The sequence below is a fragment of the Trachurus japonicus genome, chromosome 15 (assembly GCF_045865225.1).
Source record: "Trachurus japonicus isolate A0001 chromosome 15, Traja_1.0".
In the NCBI taxonomy this organism is placed as follows: domain Eukaryota; kingdom Metazoa; phylum Chordata; class Actinopteri; order Carangiformes; family Carangidae; genus Trachurus; species Trachurus japonicus.
The window spans coordinates 19,104,141-19,123,950 of NC_140921.1; the positions used below are offsets into that span (position 1 = coordinate 19,104,141).

The 19,810-nt window shown below is 39.1% G+C and overlaps 1 protein-coding gene across 1 annotated transcript; it reads left to right on the top strand.

Annotated features, from left to right (window-relative positions):
- Nucleotides 1-912: 912 nt before the first annotated feature.
- hcrtr2 (hypocretin (orexin) receptor 2) lies at nt 913-18,240 on the top strand. Its single transcript, XM_085799021.1, has 7 exons — nt 913-1,136; nt 10,930-11,108; nt 15,563-15,806; nt 16,779-16,894; nt 17,015-17,235; nt 17,518-17,639; nt 18,019-18,240. The coding sequence occupies exons 1-7, from the start codon at nt 920-922 to the stop codon at nt 18,186-18,188; spliced, it is 1,269 nt and encodes a 422-aa protein (XP_085655147.1). The 5' UTR covers nt 913-919; the 3' UTR covers nt 18,189-18,240.
- Nucleotides 18,241-19,810: the final 1,570 nt, after the last annotated feature.

Below are 19,810 nucleotides of genomic sequence, written 5' to 3' on the forward strand. Positions count from 1 at the left end.
TGTCAGGAAGAAAAAAAAAAACAATAGCTGCATGTTGACCTCATTTAGTGTAATTATTAAATGTGACATTTCTCCAATAAATTTGTCATTTTAAAAAGGACCTATACTGTATGTAAGATCATTCACACCCTGTCAATATCTCAATATTGTAACCACATTTGGAGACAAATTACCCAATTTATTCTAATCGTGTGCACTGCTGTGTTCAGCTCATGCAATTTGATCATGCAGGTTAACTGGATGTATGAAATGGTCTCAAGCCGTCCTTGGGGTATTTATGCAGTAATTTCTCCTTTAGAGGCTCCTGATGAAGCTCTTGCACAGAATTCAAAACAGATGAAGATGCCGCAGTCCAATATACCTGACTCCAATCATTTGCATTTCCTTGTTTCGCAGAGGGAAAACTCTATATGCCCCATTGAAGTATACTCAAATAGAAGCAGTGGAGTGAGGATTTAAAAAAAAGAACTCTGCAGAAAACTTCTGCAGATGTGCATCATAATTGATGAGAAATAATCTGAAATGTGATAGTGTACCATAGGGTCTGAGATCCCTGGGGGATGTAGTTCAGAAAATAAAAATAGCACAGCAAGGGACCCTGTAATCCCTGTGCCTCTCCTCCCAGACTTTACCATGTGATCCCCCCTTTGTCCTTTGGGGAGTAGTGGATGGAAGCAGCTCACACCTCCTTGCTGGCAACAATCAGCTGTGTTGTTGGTGTATGACCCTGCTGTGGCCGAGCACAAGAGACAAGGGGAGAAAAAATCAGCGTCACACTGACGAGGTCTGGAGCGCCGTTATTATCGCACCACAGTGCCGCGTCCTTATTGGTTGTCTGCTGAACAAACCTGCGGTCACTGCAGACACACGGTAAACAGCGGGGATTACTGACCAGGCACACGCAAAAACACATCCGAGGATGTCGGGCATCACCGGGAATCTGGATTGCGAAGACTGTTTATCTTCCGCACATGTGGCTAACACCACGGAGTTACACCTGCACCCCGCTGTGGATGAGGACGATGAACTTCTGAGATACATCTGGAGAGAGTACTTACACCCCAAGCAGTACGAGTGGGTTCTGATTGTGGCTTACATTATTGTGTTCTTCGTTTCACTCATTGGAAACTCGCTAGGTAGGTTCTATCTGTCATATATTTCTTTCCCCATCCGTGCGTAATCAACTTTGAGCAACTTTTTTTTTAATTATTATTGAACTTGAGAACATGAACGCGCGTGTTGCTGCTAGGGAAATAGGAATGGAATCAAAACGGTGCACTGATGAAAGATCTTAAACACTACACTACTGTTTAATTTCTATCGCAGCGGTGCAACTGCTGCTGGAGGAGAGAGCTCAACTCAGGGAGGATAAATCACAGAGAGCAGTCTCCCGGTGCAGCTCCAGATTAACAGAAGTATTTCACCAGGAGGGCGCACTTAACTCTCACTTAAAGAAAAAGGGAAAAGCTGTGATATTAGATTGAAATTCTAGTTGTTGTTGTTGTTGTTTTCTTTCTCTCATCGACCATCTATCGTTGTTCATTTATTGTGCTGAGCAGGAGCAGATCTACCCAAAATGTGTATGTTGGGTTTTTTTTTTTGTGTGTGGGGGTGGGGTGTGGGGTCCACTGTTGGACACACACAGTCAAGTTTGCTTGTGGGACGTCTTAGCCGCTCTTGGGGGCCCTCTTGTGGCCACAGAGGACCCGTGGCTACCTGCTGATTTTCTCATTTGCAGTTTAACCCATTTCAGCCTCAAGTCTTTTTGTGCAGATAGGTGTTGATCATCTCACTGCAGAAGCCACCCTTTGTAGCACCTTATTGCGCATTTGGGTGATAACCTACTTCCCTCTGATTTTTTTTGTTGTCATGAAGAACATCACATTATGACACATTAAAACAAAGTAAAGCTTGCAGGACCTGATGTGAAATAACACATAAAATGCATCATGTGGCATTTTTTGGTAAAACAAAAAGCAATTACAATACAGTACTAAAGAGCATTTCCATGTAAGTAGCCCAATTGCTATGGGTAGAAATCAGAGAATAAATCTAGATTTTTGTATACAATAAGAAACAGTGATTCGTTTGTCTGCCTGCGTCTATAGGTCTACTCAGTCAGGTCTCACAATCTAATGGACAGTTCGACTTGAAATAACATGCTTGTGCGCAAAGTTACGGTCAGAGTAATGAGACACTTTCAGTCAAATACTGTCAGTCAACTCTGTGTGAAGTCAGTTAGTGAAGTTTTGTGCATGGGATCCTTACTCCACAAATGACTGGCAGACTTTTCCTTTGTACTAAAATCAGACTGTGTGAACAGCAGCACCACAATTAGTCTTCTCTCTCCTGCAGAAACAGCAAATGTCAAAATCCCTATTATAATGTGTGTTTTACTCATCTAGTGGGCTTGCTGTGAGTACAGATAATAGGTTTAACTGCAGCTCCGGGGTAATTATGTCATGTACTTTGCCGAAGTTGTCTGGCAGATTAACTTGTATTTTTTTTCCCCCTCCAAGTGGGATTTGCATTTGTTTGTATCACAAATCCAGGGGAGAGGGCTGGCATTTGGTTTCATCAAGCAGGCCATTACTTCCAGAGCCACAACTGACAGGTTGTCATTATAACTGTCTCCTTTGGATGAAATACAAACAGCACAAGGCAAAGGCTTTTAAAATCATCTTAGCTTCTCTTTCTTTGTGCTTTTGGTCCCAAGACATTGTTTTGATGTTTGCAGCAGCGTTACCAAAACCAGAGCACAGCAATGAAAAGTTTAAGATGTGACAAAACCTGTTTGTTCCCCTTGAATTTAAGGAAGTCAGCATCATCAACAGAGCAGTGAAAAACAACAACAACAGAGGACTGCATGGACATTTTCCAGCGTTCAGTGTTTTTCTTTTTTTTTTATTTGGTTTGTTTTGACTATTCTTCCTCACTTATTTAAGCGATTACATTTTTTACATGAGCAATGGATCAGTGCATGTGAAAGGGAACACTTGCACTAAATGCAATGAGAATTAACTTCTGACTCTGCACTGACTTTCAGCTCTATGGTGCATTTACTAAAAATTCAAATTGCAAGTTGAACAGTAACAGCCAATGGCCAGTATAGTCAATTACCTATATGTTAAGATTCTGGTGGTAATAATCTAATTATCATCATTATCATTTTTATCATTATTCGTGTTCACTGTATGCTAACTGCCCCATTTGACAAGATGATGTTTCACTTTGAACTTCCTCCAGCAGCATGTCAGCATCAGATGGATGCCTTTAACTTTGCGTTCAATTTAAAGCTAAACTGCATTAATCTAATAATGACAGTGAAATGGTGGGGATCAAAGATGGAGCTGTTCAAGTCAATTCAAGCAGGTGAATGTAAGTTTTACTGTGGTGGCCAGCAAGCACACCAACAAGAGCTAAGGCATCAATTACCCATTTGCAACAAGTTCATTACGCATTAGTTAATTCTCTTTTGTGTCCGTGCCAACGTCTCGGATCTGGTTTGCTGAAGGAGGAATTCATCTTGTGCTATGCTGAAATCAAACAGCATTTTAAAAATAAAGCTACAGTAGTTCCCAAATGACCAACCTGCACAATGTGGTAATGTGATTTTGTAGCAGCCGTAATGGTGAAAGCAAATGTTCCTATACAAAAATGTAAATATATAATAGCTAATGTGTCCTGTCAGTGTTGATGGAGATCTTTAAGGTCCTCACTGAACATATCACCATGTACTATGAAAGAGCTTCAGGAAACTTCATGCAAGTGCACATTTTATTCATTTCTGTTTCTTAAGTTTGGTTTTATAGCCTTAGATGTTAGGTGCCCTCTCTATGCAATAATAGATTCTCATTATAATCAATGTCATTGAAATATACCCTGGGCTCTGAAGGACTTGTCATTTACATGTCATGCCATATGTTTTGTACATTATGAGACGCTGTGCATAACATGTTCCATTTTTACTCTCAACTGACTGATGGTTCTTTAATATGTTTTGAGCCAGAAGCCTTAACAAAACTTGCAGTATGGTCCGCAGCATTAGTTTCCAGAACAACAGAGAGTCGTTTGAAGTCAAGCCACCTTGAACAGACCAGATCAATCCACTAATCCTGCTTTGTGAGAGAGGCTCTTGTTCTCATGGCTAATTTGATAGCAAATAGTTTCCTACTTAAACATGCAGCACAAACAAAACAACGCATACATCCAGTTGGATTGTGTTTGTGGCTGCCAACTGGCATTGGATTCCAAGGCTTTGGGTTAGATTCCTGTGGAAGTGGAGTGACCCGTGATGTGGCCGGATCCTCTGGAAAATACTGAAGACATAGGCTACTGTAATAGAGTGCAGCCTTTTATGAATGGTTTTATTCAATCAAATGATATTCTGTCTACCCCTTTCATAGTTTGTATATACATCAATTTCACTGTATTATTTACTAAAAATAAAATAAAAAGTCTAAAAATGGCGCATACAAATTAAATGGTATGATATTTCAACCATAAATCTCTTTGGGCTTTGTCTTTTTTTTCTTTTTCTTTTTTTAAGTGTTTCACTTGATGGTCAGACTGTAATGTTTTTGATGTGGCAGCTAAAAAAAAAACATTGGGGTTGTGCACACTGCACTAAAACAGCTTTCAGACTGTAATTTTCCTAGTTTGACATGATTTGAAATAGGATGCCGTACAGGACTTAACAAAGAGAGGGCCTTGATTAAAGAGGTCAACAATGGCTAGGACAAAGAGTAGTCACTGAAGACCAATCAACTTCTCCATCATCTGTAGTGGCAGAGATGGAGGATGAAAAAGAGGTGTTGTTCCCATGACCCTCTGTTAAGTTTGAGCCTTTGGCAGCGCAGAGAGCAGTGGCTGGCAGTATTGCTACAGACTGACACTCAGATAAGAGCCTCAGACGCACTTTAATAATGACTATAGTCATAGCTTGGTAAATGTGTAGCTCAGAACACACAATTATGGACCAAAGAATGCTGCCTATGTTCTTTTGAGCACAGTACAGGAGTTTTTGAAATACTTACAGCAAGAATTATAGTATTTTGAGAAATCATGTCCTTATTCTGTATCTGTAGAGACAAACCTGGCACACCTAAATGAAATGTGACTGAAAATTTGACAAATCAGAATAATTTTGTTAATGTCATTATGCATTAGAACAATAAAAGCACAACCACATATTTGAATTTTGAAGAATTTTGATTTGGCAACTATGTCATAGTAGATGTCCATGTCGCATGTCCTTATGAAAGACACGCTGAAAATAAATGATACTATTTTCTAATACAAATAAAAAGACTGTCCATGTCTCTCCACTGCTGTTTGTGGAAATTGATATTCATAACATGGCACTACTTCTGAGTTGCATTATAGTCAACCATATAATAGTTTGTGGGCCGACATGAGATGTCATACACATGCATACAAGGAATCACTGGTTAAAAAACAGTCTTTCTCATTCTCAGGACTGAATAGTGGATATGGCTGGTTGTGCAGCTCCTGCTTGTATTGACGTGGATCTATTATTCCCTCTTGGGTAAATATTGTTTGTCAGAGTTTCCGTGGCAGTACATGTAACATTGTGGAGAACTGTCTGAGAGACACTGTTACTCATAAGAAAAACGTGTCAAACTTCAATACATTTTTAAAAGAAGAAAGTGGAGGGATAGTGTTTGTTCATGCTGCAGCGTTTTTCCTTTGCTTTTGTGATTCCTTGGTGTGAAAAAATGAAAAAAACAATTGCTTCACTGGTTCACAAATAAAGCAAATACTTTTAATTTCAATTATTATTATGTTTTTCTAATACATTGGTTGTCGTTGCAGATGCAGCGATTGAATTGCACCTTTTCATATTCACAGTGAAGATCAGATATGCACCAATATCTTGTTTTGTTTTTTACTACATTCTACCCTGTATTTGCTGTTGTGCATAGTTACAGTTATGGTCTAGATTTTTCATCATGTTCATTTAATCCAAAGCAAGTCAACAGTGTCACATTTTGAAGAAAAAGTTAATACAGATGGATCTGACAACACCAGTGCATTCACAGATCACCGAAGTAACAGAACAGTAAAAGACCCACATAAAACAGCCAAAGTCTACTAACAGAGTTAAAAGGACACCATGTAAGTGCTCTGTGCACTGCTGGTTCACTACAGGTGTTCTCACTTATGTTGCCTGATAAGACCTTTTCCCAGGACTGTGTGGGCATGTACAGCCTGTTTCTCATCGACATGACCCACACTGTACCGTTTCAGGAAGGCAAACTTTCATCTTTCATTCTACTGATATTTGTGTTTGATGATGTAGATTGAAGATGAACTTGTTCCTCTTTGATTTCACTGATGAAGGGAGCCAGAACCAATTTGCCTCTGTTAAAAAATGACCCAAGTTTTTTTTCTTACCTCACATACAGTTCACAGTGACTGACATGGAAATTGCAAGCCCCCCTGGCATAGTGCCATTTCACAGTAGGAAAGCATAGATGTAATTAACAACAATAATGGATGAATTCCATTTAGCTGCCTCAGTTTCCATCTAAATGTCAGATGTGAAAAAGGACAATTTTCAGCTAGTTTGTGGGGAGGGATTGAAACTGTCCTCTCATTCAGAAAATACTGAATAATTACATTCTCTGCTTCAATGGAGTGAGTGCAAGGACAATATGTTTAAGAAATCGTTTACTTTATTCTCCCCTGCCTACTACTTGCTTAGTAATGTACGTCATGGTAGCAACAGAGAGTACAGTAGTTTAATAACTCACAGCTCTTATGATTTCCAGCCCTAATAGGTAGCTGATTGCACATTCCACCAGTCACTTTGCAGTGTACATATTTAGATTCCAGATATTTAGCATTTTGTATACTATTTTTTATGAAAAATATTTTAATTTTTAGTACATTTTTACATTTAAGATATTTAACTTGCAGTTCTTGCCTTGTTTACCTTCGTTTATATGTCCTCTCTTCTCACTATGTTTGTTGCACCAGGACACTGACGCAAATTTCTTGTCATGTTACTTGTAACCATGTAACCTACTGCAATAAACCAGATTTTCATTCTGATTTGAAATTATAAACAAATAACCTAACATGGATTGTATTGTCAGCCTTGTTTTGTTTTGTTTTTTACAGTACAGTAAACAATAATAGTTTAAGTTGGCCATGATGATCCTTCCTGATATTGAGATTCAGGAGGTGTAACCATTTGTACTTTTTCAGAATTACTCAAAGTGTATGATGTGGAAATGCATCATCTGGCCAGGCCTTCACAGTGATCATAATTATATGAATCAGACAGAAGCGATGTTAAATGAAAAAACAAACAAACTGTCCTTTCATTTAGGGCTCAAAATTGTCTCTGCATTTAGTAGTCTACCAATAGGAATTTACCTATGTCACAATGCATAGATGGAGCTTTTAATTTAAGCGCTTAAGGCCAATACTAGAGTTGTCATGGCGTGGCATATAAGAGATTAACAACATATCATTATTTTCCCTGTATTCTTTCTGAGTATATATCATTTTGGGGAACTTTTATTTTACTAATCATATCCTTGTGTGACATTTTAGCTGTGTCCCTTTCTGTATTTTCGAGCTATGAGGAGAGATAAGACTGTGTGATAGCTCCTGTTAATAATGTGTGATAACCTGGTAAAAGCGCTAAAAGGAGGCATGAAGTTAACTCTGTAGAAATGCACAAAGTGCATGTGGTCATGGAGGGTTGTTCTGAAATCTTTTTATTTTTATTTGAACAGTTCCATAATATATAAATATATTTTTAAACTGCTGCTGATGGATTATTTATATATTTATTTTACAGTTATACTGTGATGATAACTATAATGATCAATATACAACACATTTTGTTTACTGATGTTAGATAGAGTGGAAGATGTAATGGCACGAGTTATAGTCAGTGTATGGCTCCACTGGGGACATGAGAATATAGAAACCTGATCATAAGAAGTTGCTGCACTGATACACAGCAAGTCCTTGAGAGAATAAATCCTTTCAGCTGGTAAGGCAGTGGTTGTCTTCGTCTCATCGTAAAACAGAGCCTTTTATCTATGTGTGCTGTTGTTTAATTCATGGATGTTGCTTGTTCCTTCTCACCTCTTCTCCCTGAAGTGAGCTGATTTGGTCTAAGTGGTGATTGCAGCTCTCCTCGATGGCGGACAACAGGTCTTTCCAAGAATTGTCCTTATCCAACCGGTTGAAATAAAATCACTGTTGTTGCTTAGGGCTGTCAATCTCTGGGTCTAATAGGGTCTTTACCAGAGCACACTGGGACCAGGTTGTTTTTCTTTTATCCATTCCTCCCAGGTAATGTTTGAACTTCTCATTTAAAATCCTTTTTGAGGTATATTGTATCTGTTTTCTGCAGCTGTCAGTCTCTTGGATCAATACACAACATAGGCTTCCAGCTTTAGCTCTCACCATTTAACTATAGAAAGATGTTTATAATCAGTTTTTGAATTGTTGCAATGATGTAAGTGCACTATTTCAGGAGACCTCTGAGTCATATCAAAGGGTTGAACAAGGGCTTATTGCTTGGTCGATAATGGGTTATGGCTCCTTCAAGCTTTTGGAGTAAAAGGTTATTAAAGTATATTTTATCTTTTAATGGAGCTTTCCAGTAAGTAACGGCCCCTACGTGAATGGTGTTTAATATCAATTCCTCCACTGGGCTGCCTTGATTGCTGCTAATTCCTCATCTCTGGATTTACTTCTGTGCTCCTGCTTGAGGTGATTAAAAGACACAGTTATTGGTTTTCCATGGGGGTTTTGCAGGTCTCACCAACAAGGACTGTAGCAGATGAAATTTCTAGTATTCATACTGAGCTCCCCTTCATTACATCTCATAAACCATCGTTCCAGTACAAGTTATTGCTCCAATACTTCTTGGTCCCTTTGGATCAGTCTGGCGGTGTGGCTCAAGGTGCCAGTAGCTTTATTTCTTTGAGCCATGTGGATATGGTGATCATGATGAGACTGTCTCCAATTTCGGTGCTCCACTCCATGAGCTAGTGTGTGCCCTCTTTACCTCTACCCAGAGGCACCCTCACCCTCTTCATCTGGCTCTTCACCCATTTCTTTGCATCATCCCCCATTTCAGTAGAAATGGAAATGTCCGTAACATGACCTTTTGCACATTTCTCAGGAAAGCCTGTCTTACAACAGAGGAGCCTACTATGACGCATACATGTAAGGCTGGGCAAAGCAGGACTGCTTAAAAAGACCTCAATAAAAAATTGAAAATGTGTAATGTGTAATTATTTTTTATTATCATAGAACCTGGCCATTTATGTATGATTAGAATGGAGTTTAATAAGTAAACCTCTTGAATTGAAGTCGCTGCTCCTGGCTATACTTTTTTCAACAATTAACACATTACAGAGGGGCATGGGGTGTCTTATAAACTTTATAAACCCAAGACCTAAATCATCTTCTGGCTTCATAAATGAATCCTCTGAGATTCTGTCAATAATCCTACCAGATATGACAGGTTTTTAATCCTGAATTCTTTTCATATTTCTGCCACCTGCTCCTCTGAACTGTCAGGGAGGTTTTCCCATGATTCATTATTTTAATTTATCTCACCCACCAACCTGGCCACTTCTCATCAGGACCTTGCATTTGATCTTGTTTTATCTTAGGGTCTCACATTATGTGACTTGACATATTCAGTCCTTGTATTCCTGATCACAGTTGTACCTTCTTTGATTTAGTTTAACCTCATTCTTTCAGCTCATTATGTCTACAGCTTTCCAGACTAAGAAATATGTAAATGTAAACTAATCTGCTCACGTGCACTGTTTTCAATGTGTAGTTCTATTTGATTGATTTTACATAATGTGCAATATGATTTGATTCACTTTGCATTGTTCCCCTGTCAATGTCCAGAAGTGCATTCACCAGGGTGTTTGCATTTGCAGTGTTGTCGTGGTTTCTAAAAAGTTCAGATTCAGTCTCTGATATACACATTACAGACACACTAGTCAATTTTAATGCCATATTTTCCCAATTTAAGCTAGAGCTCTCTGAACTCATAAAAAGACACACTTCCCAAATGCTATTATTAAGGGTCCCCATGCAGGTCCACAACAACTCTCCTGGTGGTTCCAAAACCCAAACTCAAAAACAAATGGGCCCCCATGCAGTACAACTATCCAGAGGTGATTAGGATGGCTAACACGCTTCATCTGTGTACCCTCCTAAAACACACTTTTATAGCCTCCCTGTGAGCCTAAGTCTTACCTTACTATATTGTTTTAATTACTTTAGATTTTTTTTAACTGCTCACTCTGGGGAAAAAAGCATATTTCTATCGGTGTTATCATTTTGAAGGTTTTAATTTTTATTGTCTTTTATCGCTATTCTTTTATTTGACTCAGAAGGGGTTTTGATTGACCTAGAGGCTATACTTTATGCACAGTAATTTGTGTATTTGTATTTCACTTGATTTGGTTTCAATACTGGAGGATCAAATTTGGAACCTATGGTCTTACAATGTCAATTTAATGGAGATGCTTTCATGGCAGAGGACTTTGTCCTTCACTAAGTTTAATCAATACAGCATTTACATAGATAATACATTACCATGACCATAACAATGAATTGCTTAAGAATAATACAACACAATCAAAAATGATGCTTAAAAATAATTAGCTTTTACTGTGACAGTCTAGGAAATGTCACACATTTAACTTTAATTGTCTCTATGTAATTTCTGAATTGAGAATAGTTTGCCTCTTCGTCGTGAAAAGGAATTTAATTAGATTTTAATTCCGACCATGATTGACAGCATGCCTTCAAGACAGTGGTTATTAACATCAGTGTTTCATACGTTCTGGACCAATTTTAATAAATGTTTATTAAGTATTTGGGCTGTCTTTGATTGTGCATCATTTTCAGTTTGTTTTGCAGTGTGGAAAAACCGGCACATGCGGACTGTGACCAACTATTTCATTGTGAATCTCTCCTTTGCCGATGTCTTGGTCACCATCATCTGTTTACCTGCGAGTCTTGTAGTCGACATCACAGAGACGTGGTTCTTCGGAAAAACGCTTTGCAAAGTTGTGCCTTATTTGCAGGTAAGGGATAAACATCTTTTAAACCAGATCTAAACAACTCTGCCTGGAAACTTTTTATTTTTATATTTAGGCTAAGCCCCTATTCTTCTGTTCATTTCTCTTTCTCTTTATTCATGGGGGTAAAAAACTCTTTTTTTTCATATCCCAGGAGATGTGCACTATGTGAAACCTTTGATGTTATGCCATGGTGATTTAACGCCTTGAGCCAGTTTTTTTGCCTTCTCAATTTTTTGCATTCTATTGCAACATCGACCCCAACAGATCTGCTGAAAGAAAATCACACTCCGGACCACAGTTATCTGCACTGAGTGTGAGCCAAATCCAGCACTACTCTGAACAAATCCTATATCCCATAAACTAAATCCAACTACACACACACAACACAAACAATATGACCACCATCACCATGTCACAAAACCTGTTTCTGATTAAATGGTGTACACAAGATATTCTATACATGGATGCAGCCAAGGCTCCAGACTGCGACCAATATAGTTGCTTACACTTGTACTGTACGTGACTATTTTTCGTACGTGAGCAGATTTAACTCTGCCTGCAGAGCCAGGGGTTTTAATTTCACTCCACCAGAGCTCTGTGTCTTTTAATATCACGGCAGTCATATCACACTATATATATTTATTTATTAATCTAATCAAACCTAATCACAAAGAGTAACACACACAGTCAACAGTGGTGTGAATAGCATTGTTTGACCCTAAGTAAAATCATTGTGCTTGATGGTGAGTTTAAGGTCACTGACTTTGACAGCACCAGGTCAGAGAGGATACAGGCATCACAGCATAAATATGTTATTCTCATTCATTCCCATTCTGCTGCTTCTCTCCAGCTGACAGTCACTGTCTCTGTCTGGTTTTTACACCAGTATGCTTTTGCAACTACAGTATCATGAATGTTATTATACTTCTTTACCAAAATCCAGCGTGATTTCAAAATTGTTGTTAAAATTGTAACACAGTTAATGAAAAGGAAGCCTCAGAACATTCTTCATGAGGAACGTGGCTATAAACAGTTTGAAAATGGGCTGGTGGGGCCAAATGAGAGACATGGTCACAGCAGTGCAGCCAGTAGAAACCAGCTAGGTTAAAGGGTTAATTTATCCTTGTATATACACGTGAACCCCTGCTGTGCTCACTGCTGTCCTCCCAGGCACATCGCACCTCATGGGACTGGGTTGGCAATCCATCTGAATGTCTTGATGGCCACACTCACCCTGCTTGCTGTTGTCTGCTTCTCTGCTGGATTAGAACTGCTGCTGCTGCTGCTGCTGCTGCAGTATTTTGAAAGACTATACCTGCTGCTGTTTTTACAAGGACTGTATAATAGCAACAAAACTGACCTTGTAGTGACACTGTTTTGTCAATTATTGTTTTAAAGGAACAGAATGATTTTTCCAATAAAACTGAAATACTTATGATAGTTCTCTACAGTACTGAAAAGAGATGTCATCGTCAACACTTAAAGTAACACATTAACAATTTTAAGGCCACATAGACTGAATGTGTCAGTTATATAATACAGACAGTATTTCAAGAAGGCTGTTTTCTCCAACACTATTTCAATGAATTGCATGTAGGCTATAGGCTAGTCTTTTGTGTTAAGCTTTACTGCACATGTCCTTCCCTCTACACCCTCTCCACAAATGTGTAGTTTTGTTATGTAGGACACTATATATTCAGTATATATTAGCAAGATGATGTATGGGTAGCTGAATTTGTTCCAATGTCTCTTGTGATGGAGATGTCACCTGGTACAATGATGTGTCTCACTGATTTTTTTCAATTGCTCTCCTACAACTGTGGCAGAGATGAATCTGTCATATCAGCTTCAGCTGCACAGACAGGATGAGTTTGTAACCAGGACAATGAAACTGTAAATTTATCTCAAGGTCTAGGGGTCATCACACCTAAGGGATGCCCTGGTTCGAGGGTAAGATTATGTTATTTAAATGCAATGACTGACACAATAAATCTTGGCTGTAAGAAAATTACTTCACACACACACTCAGTTTCTTTCTTTTCAATTATTATTTCACAGTTCACCTTTTTCTTTCAATTCACAACTTCACATTTGTTTCTTTCAAATTCCCCAAAATAAAAAAAATGAAAAATAAAAAAAACTCTGGCCAGTAAAATAAATCTAGCTGCAGCTGTAAGATTGTCTGGTTGTGCACAACCCCCGGTACCTCTGAACCAAATGTTTATTCGCAGTCTCTGTCGCTCCCACGAGGTGGCCGAATCCCACCAGCACAAGCGAAGCCGAGATGAAGTCCTGACTCGAGTCTCGAGCCCAGTCCGATGTCCACCGATCGTACTCCCTCCTTCTTGGCTCCTCTGCAGCAAGCTGGCAGCGGACTATTGCTCCTCCTCCCGATCACTCACACCAGACTATTTCCAAAAGAATAATTATTTAGACACTTCTGATACCAGTCCCAGGTGTAGAATAATACTTTTCTGTCTCTTTTTCCCAGGGTACAAGCTATGTGCTTCCTCTATCTTCGCAGCAGCAAGCACAGAAGAAAAAAAAACAACACGACTATACAGCCGCTGATATATTACACTTAATACCTCACGTAAATGCACATTCACACTCAGCACGAGCTTACCTATTTCCAAAAGAATAATTATTTAGACACTTCTGATACAGTCCCAGGTGTAGAATAATACTTTTCTGTCTCTTTTTCCCAGAGTACAAGCTATGTGCTTCCTCTATCTTCGCAGCAGCAAGCACAGAAGAAAAAAAAACAACAAAACCAAAACAAAGCTGCATGATACGGGCGCCACCTATGGGCCATTATGTAAAGCACCTGGCAACTGCTGCAAAGTGGATAAAAGAACAGACAAAACAGGACTCCATCTGGGCTATTTGTGCCTGATAATTCAATGAAACAGGGAACTCAACACTTTATATTACTCGTGACTTTTTCTATAACATATCACTATACTTTATGTCATATTAATAATCTGTTTAAGAGGAATACACCAAAAACCACCATTTTTGAGGTGGGTTACAAGTTCATTGTTTGTTTTAATTGTTTCATGGGATTTGTAGACTGCAGTTATAGATTGGCATTGACACGTCTTGTTTCTTATGGCTCAAAAAGTCTACTGAAGCTATCCAGCACTGTGGCCCCGAGAGCTCAATGCACAAATACAGAAACATTTCGGTTGTGTTTTGCAGCGCATGTGTTGATGTTATTTTCTGAATTTCTAGCATGTTTGAATCTTTGGCTCTCAGGGCCCTTGTACTCCAATGTACCAGTACACTACAGTCTTGCACCAGATCTTAATTCAAGGCTAACATAACAAGCTCAAAATATCTGTACATGCACTATTCATTCACAATTCAGCAGAGGTGATTCAGTACACCCTAAGCATTCTTATTGTCAATATTTGAAAACGATGGAGCTATTTCCCGCTGGAAATGACCCTGCCACAACCCACGGGGTTTATCTCCCACATGAAACATGTGGTGCTGCAAGTGAAACATATGGACAAATTGAAATTCCTGGAGACAACCATGCGCAACATGCTGAAAATGGATAAGAGCATCTCCAACATCGAACTTCATCATGCATCAACAGGCCACTCCTGAAGGAGACCTAGTCTCCTCATGCCATAATTGAAATCTCTCTTCATCTGGTATTGCTCCTTCCTCTACTCCCCTATAAGAACAAGGCCATTATCAAAGTGGCGACACTCGACTGCACTCCATCAAGGTGACAAAGGAAAAGTTGAAACAGAATTGTGTTGACTTTAATCACAATGTTTGACAACAACACAGGCAATCAGTCTATTAACTGGCCTTAATCTAATGTGTAAAGTGTGAGTGTGAGTGAATGCTACATCATGCTGCAAAGTGTGTGAAGTGCTGCCCTGCCCTCTGACACACTGGGTCATAAAGAATAAATTAACATATTTTACAGTGGGTATTGACATAAATATCTTCGTCTATCCAAAGGATGTATACTGTATGGTAATATGCCTCCTTACAGACATGTGACTATAGATAGAACAGATCAGGGGAATTAGGACATTTATGTGACTGTGTATGTGACTTGAACTGATGAAAGATGTTTCACCATCCAAGCTTTTTAATACTGACCATGGTTTGTTGGCACTTGCTCTGAGGGCAAACAAACTGCATATCAAAAAAAGAAAACTTTCTATAGCAAGTACATATGAAACAGAGTCTCAGGTTTAAAACTTATTCCCAGCAAGGACACATTCTGAAATAATATTCCTCAACATTTTTTATTGCACCTATTCACCCCTAACCACATTAATGTCAAATTCAGGTGAATGCCCCTGGGACTGTTGTGCCATGACTAAAATAAGCAATGAGATCTGCTATATTTTCTGGGTCTTTGGGTCCTGACAGTTCAACTCCTAGAATAGTTGAGTTTCTGTCTAACTGTACCTTCTTTTTCTTCACAGACAATTTCAGTTTCTGTATCAGTGTTAACGCTGAGCTGCATTGCTCAAGACCGTTGGTATGCTATCTGCCACCCATTGATGTTCAAGAGTACAGCCAAGAGGGCCCGCAAGAGTATTGTTGTCATCTGGGTTGTATCATGCATCATCATGATCCCTCAAGCTATTGTGATGGAGTGCAGCAGTCTGCTGCCTGAACTTACAAACAAGACCAGTCTGTTCACAGTCTGTGATGAACACTGGGGAGGTAAGTTTTCCACAATGCCCCTTGAATACATAACAACGCTGAGCCAGTTCTCTCTTCATTAAGTTGCGGTAAACAAAGCAGGCTATTGATTTGTTACCTTAGGATCACAGGAGACATATTGGAGGATGCACCTGGTGCAGCTGCAGGATGTACACACACATTACACTCAAGAAAACTTCAAATAGCTTGAACACTCGTAACTCCCAACAGCTTAGCAAAATATTATGAGTAGTACAACATTAACTGACACACCAGGGACATTGTGCAGATGACTAATGATATTCAATTAAATGATATTCTTTTTGTACAGGGCCAAATGACAACAAGTTATCTCAAGGGTAATATTCATGGAATGCCCTTTTTCTTAAGTAGCAGTGCACTGAGCTCTCAGGGCCATTGTGATATTACAATATCATAACGAGAAACCCAACAGCTGCTACAATGAGTAAGCACTTAAAATTAAACCACAGCGCACTGCAGTATGTGAGTGTAAAGTTTAAATCTAACTGCTCGGTTTAAACTTCAGTCATGTAACATCAATTAGATGATATGTATTAGGAACATCTTTCTTGCTAAAACCTGTAATACACAATCAGGAAGCTGACATTTTGCCTCACATATGTAGGCCTAAGCCTGTCAGTTCCTATAGTCTATATTTCATCACATAACAGAAAACACATCAGCTTCAAAAAACAGAGTTTTCACCCAGCTGCTTAAACTCATTTCAGCTAACAACATTCATAGTCTTAGAACTGAAACGCCTGATTTTGTTTATTGTGAGGTTGAAGGCCCACGGTTTCAAAAATGGATGTGTTTTTTTGAGAGATATACCTCTGAATGTAAATGTGCTTTGTGAGAACAGAAAGACTGACAGGCATAATAGCAGGTGGCATGGGGTTCTAGGGAGAGATCCTGCAGTTAGTTTTCAGTCAACTTATAATGGCGTTTGTTTTCTGTTTACTTTTTCAACAGCTGACATCTATCCAAAGGTCTATCACACCTGTTTCTTCATTGTCACCTACTTTGCACCATTATGTCTCATGGTCCTGGCATATATCCAGATATGTCACAAACTGTGGTGTCAACAGGTGCGCATTATGATTTTTTTTAATTTATTTTTTTGAAACAAACTCCTACAATAACAAGCCGTGCTTAAACATAAAACTCAGATCTGTGGTGCCTGATGTGTGCACATATTTTATTTACAGATTCCTGGAAGCACATCAGTGCTGCAAAGGAAGTGGAGGCCCATGCAGTGCTCAGCTTCTGCTCCAAGTCGGGGAGAATCCATCAGGGTCAGGACCAGCACGGCCTGTGCTGAGATCAAACAAGTCCGAGCTCGACGCAAGACAGCTCGCATGCTGATAGTGGTGCTTTTCGTTTTCGCCCTGTGCTACCTGCCAATCAGCGTGCTGAATGTCATGAAAAGGTAATAACCTCTCAAGCTCTGTAGCTTCAAGTGGCATTTAAGAAAAAGAGAGAGGGAGAGATGAAAGACAGAAGCTGCTACTGTATATATCACGCTTAACATTGTGCATTTAGGTTACCATGAGAGGCTCAACTTGGTAGTCTCATGTGTGTTTACCCCACTGACAGCACTAAATTGTTACTTGTGTTCTGCAAACCTGCTTTAAAGTTGTATGATTTATAGTACAGAAGAAAATCCCAACTGAGAGAATCTGTAGCTGACACCATCCTGCTTTACCTGCAGAGTCTTTGGGACATTCAAGAACACAAATGACAGAGAAACAGTGTATGCATGGTTCACTTTCTCACATTGGCTCATATATGCCAACAGTGCAGCAAACCCCATCATCTACAATTTCCTAAGTGGTAAGTTTGTAACCTGTCTCATCACTTATACCGTGCAGCAGTATATGAGTTTATTGCTGCCCTCTAGTGTAATGTTTGGGAACAAAGATACAGTACAACCCACTGCTGTAAATACTGTAGTTCATCTGCATGTTGTAAATATGAATGTAAGGCAAAGTTGCATCTACAGTACCAGGGACATTTTTTCAATTAAATAACGGACATGCATCTCAGCTGTCATTATGTACCCAAAAAAACTGATCTATTTATCATGAATCAAATAAATAAATTTGTTGGTCAGAACTTTAGTGAACCTGAAAAATTCTGTTGTGAATACAAGGCGTAAAGAACAGGTTCAGTTTGACAGTATTTCTTTATTTCTTTATCTCATTTTCCCTAGGGAAGTTCCGCGGGGAGTTCAAAGCGGCCTTCTCTTGCTATTGTCATGGCCAAGGCCAAAATGAAACGCAGAGGATAAGGACCAGAACAAGCACAGACAGCCGGAAATCTCTGTCGACTCAAGTAAACAACATGGACAATGTGTCACGCATATCAGATCAGATAGTGTAGGGGTTTTATAACACTCGTAGTTTGTACGACCAGTTCAAGCTTCAAAGGACACTACAGCTTCTCACATCTACATTTACAGGATTTTAGAGCAATCATGGCAACTAACTGCCCAATTATTATATTAAAAAAAAACACCACTTGAATGTTTCGTATTTAATAGCTACCTTAGAGGTTTTATGATACATGGTTTCAGTTGCATAAGGTTTTATTGTATTATAAGTGTCTTTTATATTTATAACTTTCTGTTTTGCTCATTAGTCAGAATCAGGAGTCCAGATTGTGCGATTAAGTGTCTTTGGTGTTTGAGATGACAGGTCTTTTACAGATTGGCCTAACAGTATCAGTTAGATGATGTCCTTCGTCAGTATACAGTACATGCTTATAAATGAGTGAGGTTGTTTTTTTTAAAGTTGCAGCAGCACATTTACCCCACATCCTTTAGAAAAGGGAAATTAAGATTTAAACTTCATCAGCTGTTTAGATGCACATCAAGATGTATCGCATCGGAAAATGATGATGGAAACAAACATGATTCGAATTTATTTTGCGCATTTCCCAGTAATTCGAATCACTTTAGATGGAAACATGACTAATGATGCAATCAAGTATTTCTCTGTTCTCAAACATTGTGGTCTCCGTCAGCACTGGGTAGAAGTGACATGTCAGAGCTTAAATCTAGAGTGAAATGCACTGAAATGCTTCTGTCACCTCCTCTGACAGCTGTAGAGCCCAGCGGGCACTGTCCTCTCAGTCATGACAGCCACTGTCCTCTCAGTCAAAACCAAATATCTTCATGTTGATACTAAGGTACATTATGTGTGTGGTCAAGAAACGTGTCCTGAAAGGTGCATAATGTGTTTTGTGGTCTACATCAGTCCTCAACTTTATCCTTTGTTTCTAATCTCATTTCTGAAATAATTTCCATTTAGTTGGCTGGCCTTATACATAACAGGTTACTAACAAAAAAAACAAAAACAGAAACACTTATAGACAGCCAGTGACGGACTGGCCATGGGGCAATATGGGCAAATTGCCCCAAACAAAGTGTGAAGATGTGACCGAGGTGCATGTGGCTGCAAAAAAAAAAAAAAAAAGTCAGTCGGGGCCAGCTTGTTTACGGCCAGCCAAGTCTGAAAGACTGAAGACACAATAATGTAGGGAATCAGGAATAGTGTGTAGCTCACCAAGGTAGGGCAGCTCCCCCTTTATCTTATCAAGAACTTTGTCCCAGTCTGAGTTTGATTCCTCTTATTTTGGCAATTTTGGTGGTCAATGCATTTTCTCATCGTCGTCATTATGATCTATATAGTGATTGTGTAATGTGTGGCCTCTCTGTCAAAAATGCCACGGCCTCTTTTTGGTGCCAGTCTGTCACTGTAGACAGCACACTGTCTGTCCACACAGTTCAAACCAATATTTCCAATACATAGAGGTGTACAGTATCTGTGAATTTTCTCATTCATCTCATTCATCTCTAGGCAACTAATTGAATTGAAGGCAACTAGATGATCAGATCAGGGAACATAGGAACATTTTTTTTGGGAAAAAATCTAATTGGCCAAAACTTTTTCTTGTTGAGCCAAAAATATTTCTGAAGGGTCATTTAAGAATGAGAGTTGATT